The sequence below is a fragment of the Hipposideros armiger genome, unplaced genomic scaffold (genome assembly GCF_001890085.2).
Source record: "Hipposideros armiger isolate ML-2016 unplaced genomic scaffold, ASM189008v1 scaffold_1037, whole genome shotgun sequence".
NCBI lineage: Eukaryota > Metazoa > Chordata > Mammalia > Chiroptera > Hipposideridae > Hipposideros > Hipposideros armiger.
Window position 1 is genome coordinate 137,655 of NW_017732387.1, and position 19,919 is coordinate 157,573.

Consider the following 19,919-nt stretch of genomic DNA (forward strand, 5'->3'; position numbering starts at 1 on the left):
CAGTTTCTTTGTCTGAACAATAAGGGCAACAATAACACCTTCTTCATCCAATCATTGTGAGAAGAAAATTAATCATTATGCCAATCTATCTTGTACAAAGCTGCTAGGATTAACCTCCTAAAGCATACCTATCAGTATTTTCCTACTCAATAACCTTCACTTACTCTCCAGTGCCTATCAAATAAAGTTCAAAATTTTAAACTTAATATTCAGACCTCATGATCTGACCTTAACATATCACTTTAACCCCACAATCTATTACTCCTCATTCTATGTCTTCCTTTCCATATAAACCAAACCACTAATTGAAAACCTATTCTTGAAACCCAAAATGTGCTTTTCCAAATCCACAACTTTTTTAATGTGACTCCCTTTTCTTAGGATGACATCTCCATGCCACACCACAATACCACATATGGAAATTCTGCTTATACTTTAAAGACCAGTTCAATCCCTGCCTCTTCAACAAAGCTTACCTTGATCTCCCAACTGAAATTAATTTCTTCTCTACTGTTCGCAAAGTACATTGTTTGTTCATTTTTTATGACAGACAACACTTTGCTTTGTATTATGTTTTATGTGTTTGCCACTTTCTGTATTAGATAGCAAGTACCTATAAGAAATATGACAATGTTTCACCTACATTTTATATTTTTCATAGTACCTGGCATGAAGATTTATTGTTTATAAATAATAATTACTGCTAAAAGCAAATAATTACCACTTGTTAGGTACTTACCATTGACACTCAACTATGGTAAGTGCTTAACATAAAGGTATAATTTATTCTTAGAATAACCTGTAAGAAATGGATGACGAATCTCTATTTTACAATGAGGAAACTGAGGCAAAGCAAAGTATCAGGTTGAACCATATGAAATTCTTGCTATTTGACTAACTTTGACCCATAAAAGGGACAATTTCAAATGATTTAACCTAATAAAATGGCTTTTTAATGATTATTATTAATCCATTTAATGTAAGAAATTCAATATCACCTGGATGATGTCTTAGAGTAATTCTAAAGGCCAATATTTTCATACATGATATTCAGAGAAAAGATAACTTTAGGCTTTTTAGAATGGAAAAGTGTGGAGTTTTAAATCATTTGTAGCCCTTTTTGACCAATATGGCCAAAGTGCATATTTCAAATTGTTAGCCTTAGAAGAAATCTCATGTATATTTAATATAAAACAATCAAATTCTTATGTGGACAGGTTCCTTTGTTTTTTCTTACTCTTTTCCTTTTGTCTTGTAGTAAGAGTTGCCTATGAAAGAGTCAATTTAAGAGTTATTCCTTACTGGAAAAAAGATCTGAAAAAAATATAGATGATGCTGATTTCTCATTGTTCGTTTATTATTGTTAGTCTTACCAAGATACAAGAAAATCTTATTTCCTTTAACACTTGTATAACAGATGTTTACATGATTCCACCGTTTTCAGAACATAAATTAGTCACTGAAAGTTATATCCCAAGAGATTTCTCCTTAGCAACTAAGTTTTAGTTTCTATTTTGTTGATGTAAGATACAGTAAAATGTATGCATATTCTGACTTGAGTTAATATACTATATTGTCAAAAAAGACATATAGGAAGTAATGACCAGCTTGTGAAATGTGACCATTACAATCATCTTCGATTATATCATTTGTAATCCATTGTTCATTTAAATACCATACCTCATGAAAATATTTAATGTTACACAACTATCAGATGCATTTTACAACTGAGAATCAGCTAGAAATTAGGTATTCATTAATCAATTCGTAACTCCCCTCATAGATTTAATGTATTAATAAATTTGAGTTATTTTGTCTTCTGAGAGGAAGTGGAAAGTTTAGTTTTAAAAATGCCATAACAAAACACAAATACCAGTGATATAATTATTCACTATTTTGATGAAAATTTAATATGGGTAACTGTACAGTGAAGTGGGTTTAAGAATGTTATTTCAGTTTTAAAAGACATCAGCTGATTGATCTTACCTGTTCATGTATATGGCTTGATTCATCATGGCACAGTTCATTTCCAGTGCTTGTAGATATTGAATCACTTCCTGTGATGGTTTGAATTTGCTGACTAGAATGAGATTGTTGACAATGTGGAGAGTGGATGATCTGGGGCTGTTGGATAATGTGATGATGGCACTGAACCAGAGGATAGCATTCCTAAAACACACACGTATGCCAAAATTAGCCACTGAAAATAAAAATTACAGTGCTGGCCGAGTGGCTCAGTTGGTTAAGAGCTTGCTCAAGAGTGTGAGCTCTGAGCAACAGCAGTTCGATTCCCAGCCCAAGCCAAGCTGCTACTGAGCTGCTAACAGGTGGCAGGATGGCTCAGATCAAAATAAATAAATAAATAAATAAATAAATAAATAAATAAATAAATAAAAAATAAAAATTACTAACCAAGAAAGACCCAACTGAAACAATTTTTAAAAAATTTAAAGTGTTCTTTTACAAGATGATTCAATCCCTAGGATTTGCAGTTTTAATAAGTGATACATAATTTTTCTAAATTATTCTATTGGAGGAAATTTTATTGAATATTATTTTTATTTAATCAGGTGGCTGTGATGATCCAAATAATTACTTAAATTGGCCAGGAACTTGCATGTTCTGATTAAATTAATATTCCAGTTATACTTAACACTAAAACTATAATGAATATTAATATTAATTAATCTTTGATTATTCAACAGATACTTTAGGATCTAATTACATAATACTACTATAATACTGAAGATGTGGATGGATATAAAAATAGAAAATAATATAATGTACTGATTTTCAATGTCAGGAAGCATGTTACAATCACAGAGTGGGTGGGCAAAGTTCTTATGCTTATGAAAGTTGAGCACGAAGTAAAAAAAATATTCAAAAACAGTGACTAAAGCTTTAATCCATAACATATGGATTCTAACTCTGACTTTATCACTTACTTTGTGATCTTGGGAAACTGTATATGAAGCCTTTATTAGTCTCAGTTTTCTCATGTTTAAATGTGGAAATAGTATGTGTCTCATTGGGTTGCTCTGAGGAATTAGTGAACTAACGTTTATAAAGTACTTAGTACAAAGTTGGTGGGTAGTAAACATGTATTATTATCATATTATTTCATCATCATCATCATCAACTTGTTCATCATCCACCTCACTAATTTTTCAGGTGGGAAAAAAATCTCTGAGTCAGAGAAGTCAGATGGTTTACTTATAATTACAACAAATTAGTGGAAAAATTGGGACTGGAACTCATGATTTCTAGCTCAGAGTTCTTTCAGAACATTAGTTTGAATTTGTACTGCCCTCAAAATATTCTGGAGTTTAATTTTAAACTAAGTTTTTGCTATCTGCTTGTTTATTTGTTGTGGCTTTTGTTCTGATAAGTATAGAGCACAGAATAAAGAAAGCTATTTGGTTGTTTAAGTTTTGAAAAATCAGGTATACTTGAATTTCCTGCATTATTTTGTTATTGTTCTACTTTTGTAACAGGCATCTGAAAGTCAACTTTCCAGGAAAAAAATCTATTTTTGAATCATAATGCTACAAGTAACTTTGAAAGTATAAATTTAAGTCTCTATTTTCTTTTGACTGTGAAAAGCTGACCTATATTAATCAAATAAAGCACTTCAAATTTAAAATTTTTTATATGGAACAATTTTCAAACTGTATTAAACAAAAAAAGCAAGATGCATAAGAATGAATATAGTATGGTCCCTTTTGTATAACATTTTAAAAATGCACACGCATGTATATTTACAAATATATATGATGGCTTTTAAATACATAGAGCAAAAAACTTTTAAGAGTGATTGACTCTGGGAAGAAGCACTGAGGGACAAGAGGGTCAGGATAGAGAGGCTATTCTTTTTCACTGTATACATTTTATTCTATTTTTATACTGTTTTGTACCTTTTTATACTTTTAATGCTTTGAAATTTTTAACCATGTGTGCAAATTATCTTTTCATGTACACAAAAATATTTTGAAAGAAAAAATATATAAAAAAACACATTTTACAAATAGAAGCTGCCTTGGACATATAGATAATAAAGATCATAGAATCAGTTCATAGAATCATTTTTTCTAGGCTTCATCTGGGCTGGACATGCTTGTATCCACTGAGTGCATCATGGAAAAACCTTTGCTGGTTACAGTAACAACTCTGCTTTGAAGGCCTGGGGGCTCTAGATGCCATGGAATTATCACCCTGCTACAGTTTTGTACTCTATTTGTAACAATTAAGCTTAATGGAATTTTAAAAATGTGACTTGAAGCATTAGTTTTCTAGATCTTTTACAGTATACAGTATTTTACATGTCTGTTCATAAATATTCATTTAAAATTTCATTTCATGTTAAATGAATTAAGATAAAATTATAATGTTTTAAATTATGAGTTTTAAGAGGCCAGTTTAAAAGAAACATACAAAGCATTGTGATATTTATATTAGGTTCAGATTCTACTATTAATTTTCTATGTGAATTGACATATCTTTCTTCAGTTTTCCTTTCAGTACAACACGGACAATAATATTATATTTCACACGAGGAAATGGATATAGAAGTGTTAAGGATGATATTAAGGGCTGCAGACATAATAAGGTATTATTATGACTCATAGTGGTCTTGCCTAGCACTTGACAATTGAATGTCATTTTAGCGCTACTAAAATATTCATACTTCAAAAGTATACACTTACAAAATAAGCCTTAAAGTATAATTGACGTACCTGATCCGTATTTAGCTTCTCCACTTTTCTTATTGTTTTTTCATAAATAACATTGTTTCCTGGGAAGAAATGGCCTCCTCTTAGGAATGGAGACAGTGGTTCCTACAAAGACAGTAAAAACTACATTTTGCTTTGAAAGGTACCTTTTTAGGAAAAGCTTAACTTTAGCAAATATCCAGTCTCTAATAAACTCGGAGGTAGTGGCAGACTTTAGGAGAAGAGTGCAATGATATCCCAATAAGATCTGAGAGATGTAAGGAAGTAATAATAAAGATAGTCTATTTTCTTAAACAGAGCAATCTGGATTTCTCCTACTATATTTAACTAGGCCTGAGTGTTTGGGGGGAAATTAGAAGGGGGTGGGAAAGATAATTTTTTTTGTTGCTGAGGCAAGATATAATAACTTCACCCTGAGGTAGACAGGCATGAGGTCAACCTCACTTAAATTGGGTTCCCTGGCAGGTTTCTTTCTATGCAAAATTATTATCGGAGAAATGCAAAATAAACGTAATTCAGCACCATTGAGCCGTAAAGTAGGTAGAACTATATTAAAGTTTTTTTTCATGGAACTCAAATTGGGTACCCTTGAAGTGTACTATTCTTACTTGTGATTGTAATCAAACTTAAAGTTCTCAGTACAGCATATATTTTGAATACTGAGAACAAAACAGAGGCTTTAAGAGCCACTGTATTTCCATATAATCAACTAAACTGATGTAGTATTATGAAAGTGCTAGGAAGACGTCAGCCAATGAAATAAAGGCTGGTGACATGTCCAAGATCTGAAAGAAACCAGGGAAGAGCTAATAAGAATCAGACAGGGAGTCTAAATTAAATATAATATGTACTATATGCCTTCCCCTTCTTTTGATTTTCATACGAGTCTTTACTTATAGAGGAGGGGTTGGGATTGTTTTGTTACAAACCCAAAATTGCATTCATCTATTTTTGTAATACAGGGGAACAGTTTAGAAGGGGATTGGCCAAGGCTGTCACCAGTTAATATGTTTATGGCCATTTCAAAATCAACAAAATGTGCCAGCATTTTTGTAGTCTGCTATTGTAGAATACCTTAGAACTGGACTAAAACACTGGTTGTTGAAAAGACAAGACATTCTTGAACCCAAAGCTGTATACTTCTTGCATTCACGTTTGAATAAAGGGTGATTTAACTAAATGTTCCTGGGATATTTTGGTAAAAAACAAAAACACATAACTGATTAAATTTGACTAGTTGAGTAATTACTAAATTTACACATGGATATATTTACATAGATTTCCATAGAAGCTGTTTTTTTGTTGTTGTAGAAAAGCCTCTTTAGTAGTTATTTGCAATCATATAACACATGTTTAAGAGCTTACTATGCACACAATATACTTTTCTAAATGTTATAAAGCATGAATCAAACTTAGATTATTACCAGGAGCGTTGAATATTGATCAGGGTTCATCGAACTATAGCCAGCCTATTTTGTAATGTTTTCAAGCTAAGAATGGTATTTAGATTTTAAAGGACTGTAAGTAAAAGGAAAGAAAACTGAGGCCCTATGTAGCGAGCGAAGTCTAAAATATTTACTATATGGCCCCTTACAGAAAAATTTGTTAATCACTGGTCTAGATGACATATGAACAGAAATATATATCTCTATGTGTTCATATGTTGTCTAGACCAGTGATTAGCAAATTTTTCTGTATAAATATAGGTATCTATATCTATCTATCTAATCTATCTATATCTATCTGTCTATCTACATTATACTACAAAGTAGAAAGTGGCAAGTGTAAGAGGTACAGAGAAATAACTTATGGGATGGAATTTGGAGAGAAAAATTGAGTATCATCTGGCAGTGCTCGGGTAGCTTATTTGGATCAGGTGGCACTTGAGAGAATGTTAAGGTGGGCTTTGGATATGAGGAGATGGAAGACAATGGTATTCCAAGTGAAGGAAACAAATTATGTTAAGATACCAAGGTGGAAAAGTGTAAGTTGTATGTAGGGGACACACTTGGCAGATGGAGCTTGGTTCTGCAAGCAGTGAGAAGCCTTTGAATGTTTTTAAACAGGGTGTGAGGTAAACATAAGTCTACTTCAGGAAGAGTAGTTGGAGAATGGAAAGAGTACAGGTGAAGAGAACAGTTAGGAGATTATCATAAATCATGAAGGATAGTACTTTTCAAAGATGACTCTGAGATCTTGAACCTGAGGAATCTACTATGTGGCCAATGGTGCCAAAAACAAAAACAGAAAAATGTTGAGACATAATTGAATTTTACGTGCTCCTGGGAAGAATCCAGGTTTGATTCATGTTTTTATTCCTCATAACACTTAGCAAAGTATATAGTGCATAGTAACCCCTTAAATATTTGTCAAGTTATTGCAAAGAACTAACAAAGAGGCTCTTTTACAAAAAATGTGCAGGTGGGTATTCAGGCATAGATGTCTAGCACATAGTTGAAAACACATGTCTGGAACTAAATGGGGATCTCATGGCTACAGTTCTAGATTTCAGAATCATATGCTTAGAAGTTCTAGTTAAATCCATGCAGTTGCTGAAAAGGCAAGTGAAGATCAAAGATAGAACTAGACAAAGTTTAAGAGGTATGAGACTAAGAAAAATGTCATAAAGTCAAGAGAAGAGACGTTTCAAGAAACAGTGAGAAGGGTGAGTGAAGGTATAAATGCTTCAGAATTACAAAGTGGATTAAATTTGGACTACTATAAATTCATTGGATTATATGACTAAAATTAGTGGCTATAGGTGTAATAGAAAAAAATTCAGGAGTCATAAAACCTGTATTCAGTTCTGCCTCTATCACCTACTTGCTGTGGAAACTTAGGCAAGTCATTTACATTCTCTGAGGATCAGTTTCCTTATCATAGGGATAGTACTTTATATCAAGAAAAATAATCTATTTAAAAGTACCACTAATCTATAATTTCAATGTAAAAATGACATCATTGTTTTAATAATATAGTAAAATAATATTTAAAACCCATACTGTATTTAAAATAACTTATGAGAATATTGTTAGAATTTTTCTAGGCTATCAAGTTAAAAAATGTACAAAAGTGGGCTTACTGAGTGAGGGCAGGGATTTTATCCATCTTGAATACTATATAGTGAATAAACAGATGATTGGGTCTGAAGGGGTGAGATGAACGTTTACCTTAAGCATCTTCTATGAGGGGAAAAACAAATTTAGCAGACACATGAAAATTTCTCTGTGAACTAAAGTTCACTATAAATGCTTAACCATTATTATTTTTTAAGAAGAAAAATGGTATGGGTGCTGACAGTGTTGATTCTCCCTAAAACGTGTATTGGGCTTATTATTTTAAATAACTTATTGAAAAGATAAACTTCCAAATTTAGGGAAATATTATTTTCCCAAAATTTATAAGAAGGTAAAACCAAATACTACTATAAATAAATCATTCTGTGTAAAACAGGTCAGCAAAACAAATTTAATCAGAAGTTTTAGATTTCTCACAAATGAGCTGCTGGACAGTTTTACTATGTTGGCAGCTTAATTTTTTCTATCTGTACATTTGAATTGGTGCCAGAACCACCCTAAAAATTAACAGGTGTTTTCAACGATGGCTGATCTTATAATTATAATTGTTACTTTTAGAACCTCTGGCAGTAGTTCTCACATCTAACAAAGTACATAAACCCCAGCATCTACTCTGCTGTTCCCAGGCCATGAAATCTTGCTGGAGGAAAAAAAAAAGATTTGCTGATTTGGCTCTGTACAAATTCAAGTCATCTAAATTTAGGAGGCCCTGCCAACATGGTCATACTTGTATTCATCAAATTCTCCATAATTGTGGTTAACAAATCTTTTTTTTTTTTTTTTAAGATTTTTTTATTGGGTAATTGGGGGGATGGGAACAGTACTGGGGAATTAGGGGAAGGGGAACAGACAAGTTGCTGTCGTTTTGTTCTTCAATCTAGTTGTGGAGGACGCTGCTCCACTGGCCCAAGTTGGCACCATCACTGCGCTCCTCCCCGGCGAGGCAGATCAGTCACCGGCCTCTGGACGGCCGCTCACTGCGGCTGATGGCTGCTCACGCTGGCTGCCGGCTACACACGGTGGCTGCTGGCTACACACGGTAGCCCATGGCAACCCACTGCCACAGGGACTGCAGCCCACGCCGTCGCCAGCGACTCCCAGCAGCCCAGCCCCAGGTTGAGCCGCCGTTCAGCATCCCGGCTGTAGAGGGCAGTGTCACTGGCCCTCATATGCGGGATCCGAACCGGGGCCCTCCGGCATCCCAAGCGAGCTCTCAACCATCGCGCCACTCGGCCAGCCCAACAAATCTTTTCATTTTCCTTAATCCCCTATGCTCATGCTCCCTCATTATCTTTCTACTTATTGAGAAAACCCAGATAATCTATTCAGTAAGAGTCCTTCGTTTTCCTCCCCACCTCAGAAGTCTCTCTTTAGTTTTTGCTCCTTCCATCTCGTTACTGAGAAAGACATACTCCTCTTCCCCACCTCCCAGGTCCCTTCTCTGTCTGTACCTGGAATCCTATCCCCTCATGTCTCTTCCCGAACCTTATCCCATTTGTCTGCATTCTCTGTTGCATGTTTAGTCTTCCTTATTGACAGTTCTCTCCCTCTGTCTACAAATCTCTTAGATCTCCATTTTGTTTTCTCCTTTAGGTACTATCCCATCTCTCCTTCCTTTGATTAATATCAAGTGAGGATTCCTCTTCCTAAAAGGAAACTTCAATAAGACTTCACCTGCATTTCTCTCATTGGCATCTATCATACACCCTACCATGTATTTTACACAGCTATTTGTGAATATACCTCGTTTTCCTTCCTGAGAGGAATTTTAAGCTTCTTTGGCTTGGGAACCATGTCTTATTTCTTTTCTTTTTTTTTCCTATTTGAAGGCTGTACAGTGCCCTCCCCACAGTAGGAGCTCCACAACTGGAAAATTAATGGAACTGATTAATATCAACTGGACTCTATCTACTTGGAACAAAAATATTTCCTTCATTTCTGGGTCAAGAAATGAACATGTCAGAATGCATAAATCCTTTGACTATACTAAGATGACAATAAATGAAGAAGAAGGAAGATCAGAAACAACCAAAAATAAATAGGCTACATAGAGGTTGAAGGAAATCAAAATGAGAAAAATTGATTGAGATCAGTTTAATTACAGGGAGGGGAAGTAATGATTAGACAAACTGGGAGGTGAAAGAGGATAAAGTTGCCACTTAGGAGGCTCAGCTTATTATAAATATTGTAATTAAGCCAGAATTTTCTCCTGGGGAAATTTAAAAGAGCAAACAAAAAGGCATATACTTAGATAAATAAAAATGAGGACTGTATCTAGACAGGATTTTCAAGCTACTCTGGAAAACCAGTTAGATTATTTTTGTTTCCAAAGCATGGGGATTGAAATTTGTTTTATTTCCCTATAATGGGAAGAGTTAAAAGCTTTAAAAATGATCATTTTTCTTTAATGGTCTACTGGGTCTTCTCCCTGAGAAACTATTTGTTTCTTTGTATTTGAACACAGCCATAATAATAATAAGCCTTTACAGGGGTAGGTGCACTATTACAAATGTTACATACTTGCATACGTACTTCTAATTTCTCTGCCTTTGTAATTACACCATGGCTGGGGAGAGTGGGTGAGGGAAGGTGGTATACAGGTGAGTCTCTGGATCCTAATTCACCTACATAATCAATTGTCCTTAATTTGCAAATGTTTCTTTCCCAGATCTGCATTGTTCAATTTCAGTTCCAACTCTGCTTCTTTGTAACTGAATAGTTTCGGGCCAGTTAAAATGTAAGTTTCCTGAAGGCTGGGACCTTGTTTTGTTCATTGCTCTATCCCCTGTTCTTGGGGGTAATTTTTTGTACATAGTAGGCAATCGATAAATATTCATTGAATAAATGACGGAACTTCTCTATGCTTCTGTTTTCTCACCTTTTTAGGATTAAATGGGATAAAACATGTAAATTTCCTAGCATGGAGTCTTAATTCTCCATGTTTATGTCAATAAATGTTAATTCTTCCCTTTCCCCATGAACTAAAGAATAATCATCCAAAGTCACATAAGAATCGCTGGGAAAGTGGGCCGGAATTCAAATGATTTGATATTTTAAGTCTCTCTGGATATATCCTAGGCAAACACAGTAATTCTCACATTATTACAAAAAGCACTGTCTAAAATTAATTCTTTGAAAGCCAGGGATATCACGTGACACATGCAACCAAATATGCATAATCTCCAGTTTGTGTATGAAAGAAAGAAAAAGAGAAAGAAAGAGGAAGAAGGGGGAAAGGTAAAGTGATTGGCCAAGTTACAGAAAGAGGCATGCTCTCATGGTCCCCTTCCCCATACACTTTTCAGATTTGTTGCTTAAACATCTGATTACGCAAAAGAAGGAGCAAGCAGCTGCTTTACTACAATAATATTCTCTTTTGATATTTGCATAGATATATGAAAACTCAAACAAATGTCCAAAACAATCACCTCCAACACAGAGATCGCACAGTCACAGGTTCACACACACATACAGACCTGTACAACTAACAGCCTCCCTAGCTAAAGAGACATGAGAAAATAACTTTAAATAAAGAAGAGAGAACATAGATACAAGCAGAAGAATAGTATGTTCACCCCACCTACCTAAAATAGTACCAAGTGTGTTACCCTGATTTAACCTTTTGCTTTCCACAGCTGAAGCATAGAAGGACTTCCTGTTGTAGCTAAAGAAGGGCCATGTGTGTGTGTGTGTGTGTGTGTGTGTGTGTGTGTATGTTTTTTCAGGAAGATTTATTACTGTAGGAAAAATAATTTTCTTAATTTTATCCTCAAAATTAGACAGACAATAATATCCTAGTTTGTAGTCTATAAGGTTATATATACATTTTAGTAGAAAACATAATTATGTAATTTTCAAAAGAGCTCATTCATAGGCACAAAAGTTGATATACCATAGGCAACAAATGCATTGAGACATGTTTGAACTTTTGACTTTTCATTTTCTTCTTCCTAACCCATATCTTCATGGTAAATCTAAATAGACTAAAGACTCCAATCCCTGATGTAACCATTGATAGTTTTTATGTGAAGCCTATGAAAGAACTTTGTCCCTTTCGTCTTTGGTACAAAGTGTACAAAAACCCTTTAGCACAGGGGTGGGGCTATAGAATGAGAAAGACTTTATAATCCAAGGATTTCCGCTGTTTGTAACTGTTGCATCTCTGAGTCAGAATGTATAGACATGTGGTTGTCTAGAATTAAGCATGATTAGAAATTAACTTCATACCCAGGAGAAAGTCCAACAATCTGATTTTAGGGATATGGTAACTGACTCACCCTTCTTGTTTAAGCTATCAACTTCTAAGGAATTACAGGTTGGCATAAGAGTTTGCATGACATAGCTTACCTGGTCAGGATTTTGTACTATGTATCTCCTAATAGTGGTCTGTGGATATGTAGTGATTTTCATTGTTGGAGAATGGAGTTCCTGTGAAGTAAATATAAAAGTTGCAATACAATTATAGTTATTTAGTGACCTCGGAGCCATCAATAATAATAGGGAACAATTTTCAGAGTGAAATTTTTAAAGTCATTTGCATAAATAATGAAATACGAATTTAGATTTTAGTTAACTTCAGTCTCAAAAACATATATGAAAGCATGTTTATGTGCTCAGCACTGTGCTAGGTATTTCTATTATACTCATTTCATGGTAAATTTATCACACATTCTAAATTATATTTGATGAGAGTTTCAAAATACTTCATTCACTGTCAGTACCCCCACATGATTAGAAGAAAATATAGCTTAATATTTATTAATTAGATCTTCTGTTTGAAAAGGACATCCTATATTTTAAAAATATGGAAGGAAATGCAAAGAGAAAAGTGTGTATGTGTGTATGTGTGTGTGTGAGTGTGTGTGTATGTGTACTTAAACACTTAAATTTTCAATGTGGTGGTGAGAGAGGGCCATAGTAACATGAAAGGGAGACAAAACACTGGAACAAAATCATTTGTAAACTTTTGATCGAAAAAGAGCAGATAGTATTAATACAATGAGAGGTTTTACGCCTCAGTGAGAAGAAAACTTCACACTAATAGAAAAATGAGCAAACAACATAAACATTTATAAAAGAAGAAAAGCAAATGGTTAATAAAATAAACAACAAGGTATTCAACCAAACTAGGAAACAAATATATATAACAAGAGAATGACACCAGTATTTATATATATATATATATATATATATATATATATATATATATATATATATGTATTATTGTCTTGAGATTATTGTGCTAAGTGAAGTAAATCAGACAGAAAAAGTCAAGAACCATATGACTTCGCTTATNATATATATATATATATATATATATATATATATATATATATATATATATATATATATATATATATATATATATATATATGTTATATTGTCTTGAGATTATTGTGCTAAGTGAAGTAAATCAGACAGAAAAAGTCAAGAACCATATGACTTCGCTTATATGTGGGATATAAAACTGAAAGCAACAAAGGAACAAGACAAACAAACAAACAAAACAATAGTTTAGTGGTTACCAGAGGGTAAGGGAAGAGGGAGGTCACAAAAAAGGGTAGAGGGGGCCAAATATATGGTGATGGAAGGAGAACTGGCTCTGGGTATTGAGCACACAATGTGATACATAGGTGATGTATTACAGAATTGTACACCTGAAACCTATATAATTTCACTAACCATTGTCATCCTAATAAATTTAATAAAAAAAGAATACTCTATTTTAACTGGAGAAATTTTTTAAATAATAATGCTGATAAGGTACAGTAGGATGAACACTTTCCTATGGAGAGGGGAAATATTAAATACTTATCCATAGGCTGAAATGGGTAGCCATTAAAATAACGATCTTGAGCAATACAAATTTACACTTAAAAAGCTCATAATATTGTATAAGTTTAAGTGAGAAATGAAGATATAAAACTGCATGTATGGTATAATCACAATGTTTTTATTTGAATGGATGGAAGAAAACAACAAAATGTTAAGAGTAGCATCTCTGGGTAGGGAAGGGGTTCATTAGTGATTTTTATTTTGTCTTCTTTATAGTCTTTTATAGCTCCACAATTTTCTACAATAAGCATATTTTTATTATCAGAAATAAAACTTATAGTAAACCCAATTTTAAAGCCTTTTATTATGAAAAATAGCAGTTAGGGCAGTTTTTGGACTGGATTTGAGTATAGCGAACAGCTCTATGATTTAAGTAGATTTACTTTTCTGAGTTAATACCATAATCCTTGGTGGTCCCGTAGGGCTCCAATATTAACTCAGTTGTAGCCCTTATCCCGCTGTGCTGTTTTGTCATGCATGTGACACATACTAGTCTGCTCTAGGTTAGGCCAAATTGGGAAGTGGTAAGCAAACTTTGCTTTGATAATCTTATTTGTTCTGCATATTACCTCTTCCTTACTGTACCCAATATCTAGAGACCAGTTTTGTTTTGTTTGTTTTTTTTAAGCTGAGCCATCCTGCTACCTGTTGGCAGCTCAGCGGTTGCTCAGCTAGGGCCGGGACTCGAACTGCTGTTGCTCAGAGCTCAAACCCTTGAGCGAGCTCTTAACAAACTGAGCCACTCGGCCGGCCCTTAGAGACCAGTTTTTGTCCATTTATCCCTACACTGCCCAAGTGTACACCCTGGCACTTCATCTGGGCAGGCCTGTTTTCTTAGAACAGCATGTTTCTCTCTCTTATCCTCCAAATCCTTGAAATTCCCCTCTTATGTAGGAACAAACTTAGGATGTTGTATTTTCTTAGAATTTGCTTTTTAATATATGGTGACTAGCTCTTTAAACGGATTTGTTAACATGGTATTTCATTATCATCATAGTACCTTTTGAAGATATAATGCCTAGACTCAAGAAAATCTTAAAAGTGGGATTATTAGATCATAAATGCTAGGGAACTAGACCCTACTGTGTCTAGTCTTTTAATTCACACACTTTTGAGAAGGGCTAGATCTGACCCTATAAGTTATTCTATCTCTGAATGTAAGCTTAGAGTACTACCACTCACATAGTGAGGCCTTCAGTCAATCCAAGGTCTACATACTTTATTTGTGCTCAAATCAAGGACCCTTAAAATATACATAATCACAAGGAGATCCTTGGCTAAAAATAAACTGCACTCAAACTGAAAACAGTCAGACTGAGTAGACAATGAAACTGAAATATCCGTTCACTGCACTGATGTCAGTACTCGTTTCACATTCCTTTAGTGGGCTCAGCTGATGCTCGTGTGTGAGAATCCCATTTCTAGTTTTACATTTCTGACACTGTGAACATGTAGAGCCTAAAGATTGTTTAAACATGTGAGCAAGGCTATGTAAAAAGAAAATCGAACGTAATCTATAAATCCTTTTACCTGTTCAGCATTCTGGGTTATATGCAGAGTGCTTGGGGCACAAGTAGATATTTTCAGAGTTGGAGAGTGGAGTTCCTGTTGAGAGAAACAAAAAAGGTTCAGAAATTTTTACTGAGCAGTAGCAGTGTCATTTGAATGCATTGTGTTCTTGAGATATTATTTTGCTTTATTTTTATAATAACCCAATTTGTCAGAAATAAGGAAGTTATTTTATGCTTTCTTAGATGATGTACATTTATCCAAAGAGCGCATTACTGAGTTCCTTTGTTAGTTTTGCAAGTAACCTAATGATAAAATAATTTCTAGATTGCTTTTATAATAATGTATTCTTCTTGTATTTTTAGGTTGAAACCTTTTTTTTCCTTTTTTTGAGAACTCTGTTAATATGCACCCCCATGTATTAGATGTCTGCAATCAACAAGATGCAAAATGTATCAATCAAAAACATTAAATGTAAAAATTCTCAAACCAATATAGAGAACTACCTTTGAAAACATAACTAAAACTACTTCCCTTAGATTCCTTCAAGCTTGACTCTTAGTTATGCTTTATCTGTTCTGCTTCTGGTTTAATTTTAAAGAGTAGGTTCTGATATTAAAGATGATCCATAATAACAAAGAAGAAAAAAAATGTTCCATAAAAGTAAAAGTCTGATTTTAATAATGATTAGATAAAAAAGGTCACTCTATTGATTACATTGGCATTCTCTCCATGTTTTCCCAAATCAGCAAAGCTGCATAGCTTGTGTGCAAAAAGTTGATAGCATTACTCAATCTCTCCATACATTAGTATAATTTACAACCAATTGACAGAACTCCAGGATATGGTCCCGCAATTATAAAAAATATTTTTTTCCTTAGAACAAGGTGGCTATTAAAAACTAAAATCACAGACTTACAAAGGAAACACTGAGAGGCTCGCATGGAAGTACAGGTATAAGGTAGGTGTAAAATGCTGTTCTTAAAACAGGACTATGCTTTTACTCAAACTGCCAAGTGTTCTGCACATTGTGGTTTTTCTTTAATTTTTCCTTTATTTAACTTGTAACATTTTTTTCTCCCTTCCTTCTCTTACATCAACAGCACTACTGCAAGCTTAATATTCCAAGGCAGACTTTGAATATGTTCCCAGATTTCCTTCTGGTAGCTGAGGAAAATTGCTCAGACAAATGCAGAGTATTAAAGATTGTGGACCAAACAAGTACATGTTCTTCAGTTTAGGGAAATGGTTACAAATACAAACAAGATCAGTTTGGCCCTGAGATCCAACAGGAGGAGGTTCAGAGAGACAAGAAAAAAAAGGGAGTGTTTTTTAGTTACGTAATAGTACATGAATACGTTCTAACACAAAATTTTATACAGATCTTCCCTTAACCGTGAAGCCAAAGATCTTTCCTTAACCATTCTCCCTGCATCCAAATCCATTACCCAGAAGTAACCATCATTGTCAGGTATATCTTTACATAAATACAGAGGGTGCCAAAAAATGTATACACATTTTAAAAAAAGGAAAACTGTATTAAAATTGTAATACTCAATATATACCAATAATAAAAGATGAATACAAGTCACATTTGACTTATGCAATTACAAGAGGTGCTCAAAGCAGTGACCATCAGCATCCAGACACTTCTGATTACGGCGAACTACTGCTTGAGCAACGTTGACCAAAGTGGCCACTTGTATACATTTTTTTAGCACCCCTAGTATATATGTATAAATAATAATATTTATTGATTTTATTATTTTGCAAAGTAAGTTAAACAATATTTCTTGTATTATAGATTAGATATATATTTTAATTATTTATTTAAAATAAATATATAGTGTTCCATAATGTTTCTTTGATAGCTTGTTTATCAAGGTTTAAATTGCTCCAGGTTTTCTGTATTGGAATGAGCATCCTTGTGCGATGTGATTATTTTTCTAAAATCCCACAAAGAAGTGGGATCCTGGGGCACAGAGTATGTGAATTCTTTGCTTTAACAGATACTGCCCAATTGATTTCCCAAATGGCTATACCAATGCATAAAAGTACACATGTCTGGAGGATGTTTTTTTTTGTAACTTTTTAGCCTTTTTAGACTGGAGCTAATAATACTAGAATCATTTTGAGAAGACAGTTTGTGCACACTGCATGGCACCTGCTAGGTGTTTTATAAATGGCAGTTTTCCTCCCTCCCTGTAATCAATTCAAATCTGATGACATTGGAAAATTAAGCAGAATGAAATTTACTAGCCAAGAGGACTAGTTTTAAAAGAGTGTACTGAGAAATTTTATGAACTTTGCAGCACCTTGTTCAGTTTTTGGCAAATAAAGCCAGGACCTTCTATGAATGAGGAATTATGAAGCTCATGGAAAGATGGCAAAAGGTCATCGAACAAAATGGGCACTATATCTCGGGACATGGAGTAGAGAGCGGGAACGGATTCAATGGAATTGTAATAGATAAGCATGATATCGGGGGTGGGAGAGCAATAGATGGGGGGAGGGGGGTTGTTACTTTGTGAGGGTGAAAATGGTAACTATTGCATTGTTCTGTACACCTGAAACTAACAATAAAAAAATAAAAAATAAAAACATAAAAAAATAACAAAATGGGCAATATATCATTGATTGATCTTTGTACTTTACATAAATAAATGACCTTTGAAAAACATAGACAAAGTACATCATGACTTTTCTGACAATATACCTGTTTCTGTATCTATATCTATATCTATATCTATCTATATATCACATCTTTAGGACATTTATTTATAGTAGTATAGGCAGAGTTACTTTATTCAGATGCTAGGATAGTAGATATCTAAAAGGCAAACTGGTGCACTTACACAAATATTAGTCTGATACTACAATAAAGAAATTATTCAATCTTCTTATACTTAGAAAGCGGGTACATTAATTGCATAGATTATAATTTACTTAATTATTTTGAGCCTTCATTATTAGAACTGATCTAGGCAAATATGGCTTACAACCCTTATGGAAACAGGACAAATGGAATAGCTTCAAAAAGTAAAATATTAAGGTAGCAGCTCAATATAGGTCAAAGAGATGAAAACATATGGTGTTGACCAGTATGAATTTAAATTGTAGCAGTGTTAGGCTGATTATAAGGTAGAAAAAAACGAGCTGAATTTAAGACTTATTAATTTCAGAAAGACTTGTTAAGGAAAACCCTTTTTCTCTGGAAGTCCACAAAATCAGGTAAGATAGTCTGAGTAAATGTCCAAAATGAGCATTATCTTGATGCTGAAAGGTACTTTCAGTGGTATCTAGCTCTGGGCAGGATTGCAGCAAGTTATCCCACAAATAGCCCTTGCCTATTCCATAGGAAGTGATCAAAAATGTTTGTTAATGAAGAGGATGCCTTAGTTTTAAAGGCACCCCAGGAATAGGAGTCTAAGTCTCCCTCTTGATAACCTATATCAGTGTTTAATTTTCAGAGTCACTCATCTGTATATAGCTTACCTAAATCCTTCATGAAATCATTAACTCAAAGAATAGTTACATCTTTTGTGCATACACCCTCTGTGCGACAGCCTCACATTCCTTATAACAAAATAATCAAGAGTTGGGGGAGGGGTGGTGGTGACTATCATAATATAGTAGAAAGAATAGTGGATTTGGAGTCAGGAGCCCTGGGTTCTACTTATAGCTATGTGTGATATCGACCAACTCATGTCATCTCCCTGAGATTCAGTTTCCTCATGTGAGAAATGGAATATGGGTGTGGGTTAGTGTGGATTAGAGGATCTTTGAGCTCCTTTTTATTTCTAACATTCTGTGAATGTAGATCATTCACAACTTCTCTTTCCACAGAGACAAAACAATTTCAAATTCTCTAAACTTGTTAGCCTTGCTTTCCTTTGATGATGACAGTGGTGATGATGATGATGATGATGGTGATGATGATAACTAACACCTATTAAGAGTTTTCTATGCCAAACATGCAACATAGATTGCCTTAACATTCAAAACAACCCTATGAAGAAGATACTACTATAACCCCATCTTACATATGAGTAAAGTTAGACAAAGACAGGTTAAGTAACTAGCTGAAGATCACATAGTTAATACTAAGGTATTGGAGTTGAAACTCAAGTATCATAACTCCAGAACTCATGTTCTTAATCACTATACTTTGCCACATATGTGTATATAGCATACCTCATTATATTTTCTGTTTTTCAAGCTTTCAATAGATTTTAAAAATAAACTGCATGATATATTTACAGAGTGAACTCCCAGGCCTCCAAACTTTAAAAAAAGTGAAAAATGAATTTTTACTGACTACCCATATCACTTAAGCCCTTCAATTTTGCAGGAAGGTCCTGCTTTTTCTGATCCAATTTTCAGCACAGTGCTAAATCATTTAGTCCTGTGGCTCAGATTTACTAAATACATAAATATTGCCTTGTTGGTAGCTTTCTTTGGGTAGAGGTCTGGAGAAAATAATTTTGCTTATAATTAGGTGGGTTCAGACTTAGTATAAAATCCAGGCCTGCTTTTCCCACACTGCCTAAAGTAATGATTTTCAACTTTGGGAAAGTTGTATTAGTCCTCTTCCTCCTCCTCTTCCTCCTCCTCCCCCTCCCCCTCCTCCTCCCCTCCTCCTGCTCCTCCTCCTCTTCCCCCTCCTCCTGCTCCTCTTCCCCGTCCTCCTCCTCCTCCTCCTCTTCCCCCTCCTCCTGCTCCTCCTCCTCTTCCCCCTCCTCCTGCTCCTCCTCCTCCTCTTCCCCCT

General features: G+C 34.3%; 1 protein-coding gene across 3 annotated transcripts in view; it reads right to left on the reverse strand.

Annotated features, from left to right (window-relative positions):
- Positions 1 to 19,919, reverse strand: part of POF1B (POF1B actin binding protein) — a 92,581-nt gene that overhangs the window by 57,469 nt on the left and 15,193 nt on the right. For all 3 annotated transcript variants that reach the window (XM_019631689.1, XM_019631687.1, XM_019631688.1), the window contains exons 3-6: positions 15,173 to 15,247; positions 12,155 to 12,235; positions 4,734 to 4,835; positions 1,987 to 2,169 (exon numbers count right to left, since the gene is read on the reverse strand). In XM_019631689.1, coding sequence (XP_019487234.1) covers positions 1,987 to 2,169; positions 4,734 to 4,835; positions 12,155 to 12,235; positions 15,173 to 15,247 — 441 coding nt within the window. The remainder of the gene's footprint in view (positions 1 to 1,986; positions 2,170 to 4,733; positions 4,836 to 12,154; positions 12,236 to 15,172; positions 15,248 to 19,919) is intronic.